General features: G+C 42.1%; 2 protein-coding genes across 2 annotated transcripts in view; both read left to right on the top strand.

The window, feature by feature from the left end:
* The window catches only part of LOC118430924, a 3,707-nt gene extending 2,708 nt beyond the window's left edge, over window positions 1-999 (top strand). Inside the window, exons 2-3 of the mRNA XM_035841953.1 lie at window positions 188-319; window positions 804-999. Coding sequence (XP_035697846.1) covers window positions 188-319; window positions 804-995 — 324 coding nt within the window. The 3' untranslated portion in view covers window positions 996-999. The remainder of the gene's footprint in view (window positions 1-187; window positions 320-803) is intronic.
* A 160-nt stretch (window positions 1,000-1,159) lies between these two features.
* The window catches only part of LOC118430923 (F-box/WD repeat-containing protein 7-like), a 6,970-nt gene continuing 6,745 nt past the window's right edge, over window positions 1,160-1,384 (top strand). Inside the window, exon 1 of the mRNA XM_035841952.1 lies at window positions 1,160-1,190. Within this exon, the coding sequence (XP_035697845.1) occupies window positions 1,160-1,190 (31 nt within the window). The remainder of the gene's footprint in view (window positions 1,191-1,384) is intronic.

Below are 1,384 nucleotides of genomic sequence, written 5' to 3'. Positions count from 1 at the left end.
TCATGAATTTTTATCATTGTTTTGATGTGTATATCATCGTCATCAGTCACAAGTATGTACCTGAATCTAACTTTGTACAAATGCTTTGTATGGCATGAAAACAATGACACGAAATATTAGATTTATTCATGTAATTGCCCTGTCATTGGAAATAACAAAAAAAAATCTGAATCTGAATCTGGAAAAGGTGCGACCCGAGGAGTCTCAGGCCGTGCTGTTCACCTCGGAGAGCAGGTCGTCAACTACAGAAACCATCCAGGCAGAGGTCTCCCTGGAGATGAAGAGACAACTGGAGGAGACTCAGAACGGAGACGTGCAGGTACAGACTGTTTGTTTGTTTGTTTGTTTGTTTGTTTGTTTGCTTGCTTGTTTTGGGAAGGGACATCTGGAAGAGACCCAGGAGGGAGAAGTGCCAGCATACGTATTAACAGGGAAGAGATGACTTGAAGAGACACAGATTTACATACTGGGCTTCCAAATATTTTTTTTTTACATACCTGCTCATGATCAGGTAATGTTTAGAATTGCTGTTGCTGTCCTTATGGACATGCTCCTCTCCCCCACGGCCACCTAACAAGTTGTCTTGTGAACTGCAGGCATATGACAGAAAACATAGTTTCAAACCTTTAATCTGCATATTTGAGGAAAACCCTAAGATTCTTATAACCATGCTGAAGTAGTCTTAAGGCATGAATTTGAATTGATTACAGGGTTAGGAAGCAAGGAGATCCTTCGAAGGTTAAACTTAAAGAGTGAGCTAGCAGTTTAACAGAAATCAACCTCATTTTTTTTACCCCCTTCAGACTGAGAGCGAGGCTGCAGGTGATGCTGACCTTGAGGGGACAGCAGACAGCACAACCCAGCCTGCCAAAACACTGAAGGTCGCCCCTGCCGGCGCAGAGGGGGAAACCCCGACAGCAGGACCATCCACCCCCACAGAGCCAGCAGCACCCGCACAGAAACCTGGGAAAACAGCAGCAAAAGGTACAACGTAAAATCTGTATTTCTTTATCTCTAAGACAATTCTATCTCTTGTATTTTCCCACTTGTTTGGGGTACTTTATAATTTTTTTTTTTTTCACATAAGGGAACCGTGAATGTTTTTGTCTTGTTTCTTCCTCTTCTTTTTTTATTCTTCTTCTCCAAACAAATGAGTTCAATGACCTCTACCAGACAGTTGGTTACTGGAGGTGTGTCAGATCTAGACACCCTGTAGTATAATGCAGCAACTGGCAGCTAGGAGTAGGAGAGAGCCAGAGGGGCTGGTCATCATACACAATGAATGTGATTGAGTAAGAATAAACAAGCAGTAATTTGTTAGACTAGACAACATGAAGGTACACATTACTGTAAATGTAGAAATGTTCGCTGTGGTTTTATGTTC

The sequence above is a fragment of the Branchiostoma floridae genome, chromosome 14 (assembly GCF_000003815.2).
Source record: "Branchiostoma floridae strain S238N-H82 chromosome 14, Bfl_VNyyK, whole genome shotgun sequence".
Lineage (NCBI taxonomy): Eukaryota > Metazoa > Chordata > Leptocardii > Amphioxiformes > Branchiostomatidae > Branchiostoma > Branchiostoma floridae.
This window is presented reverse-complemented; position numbering and strand designations above follow the sequence as displayed.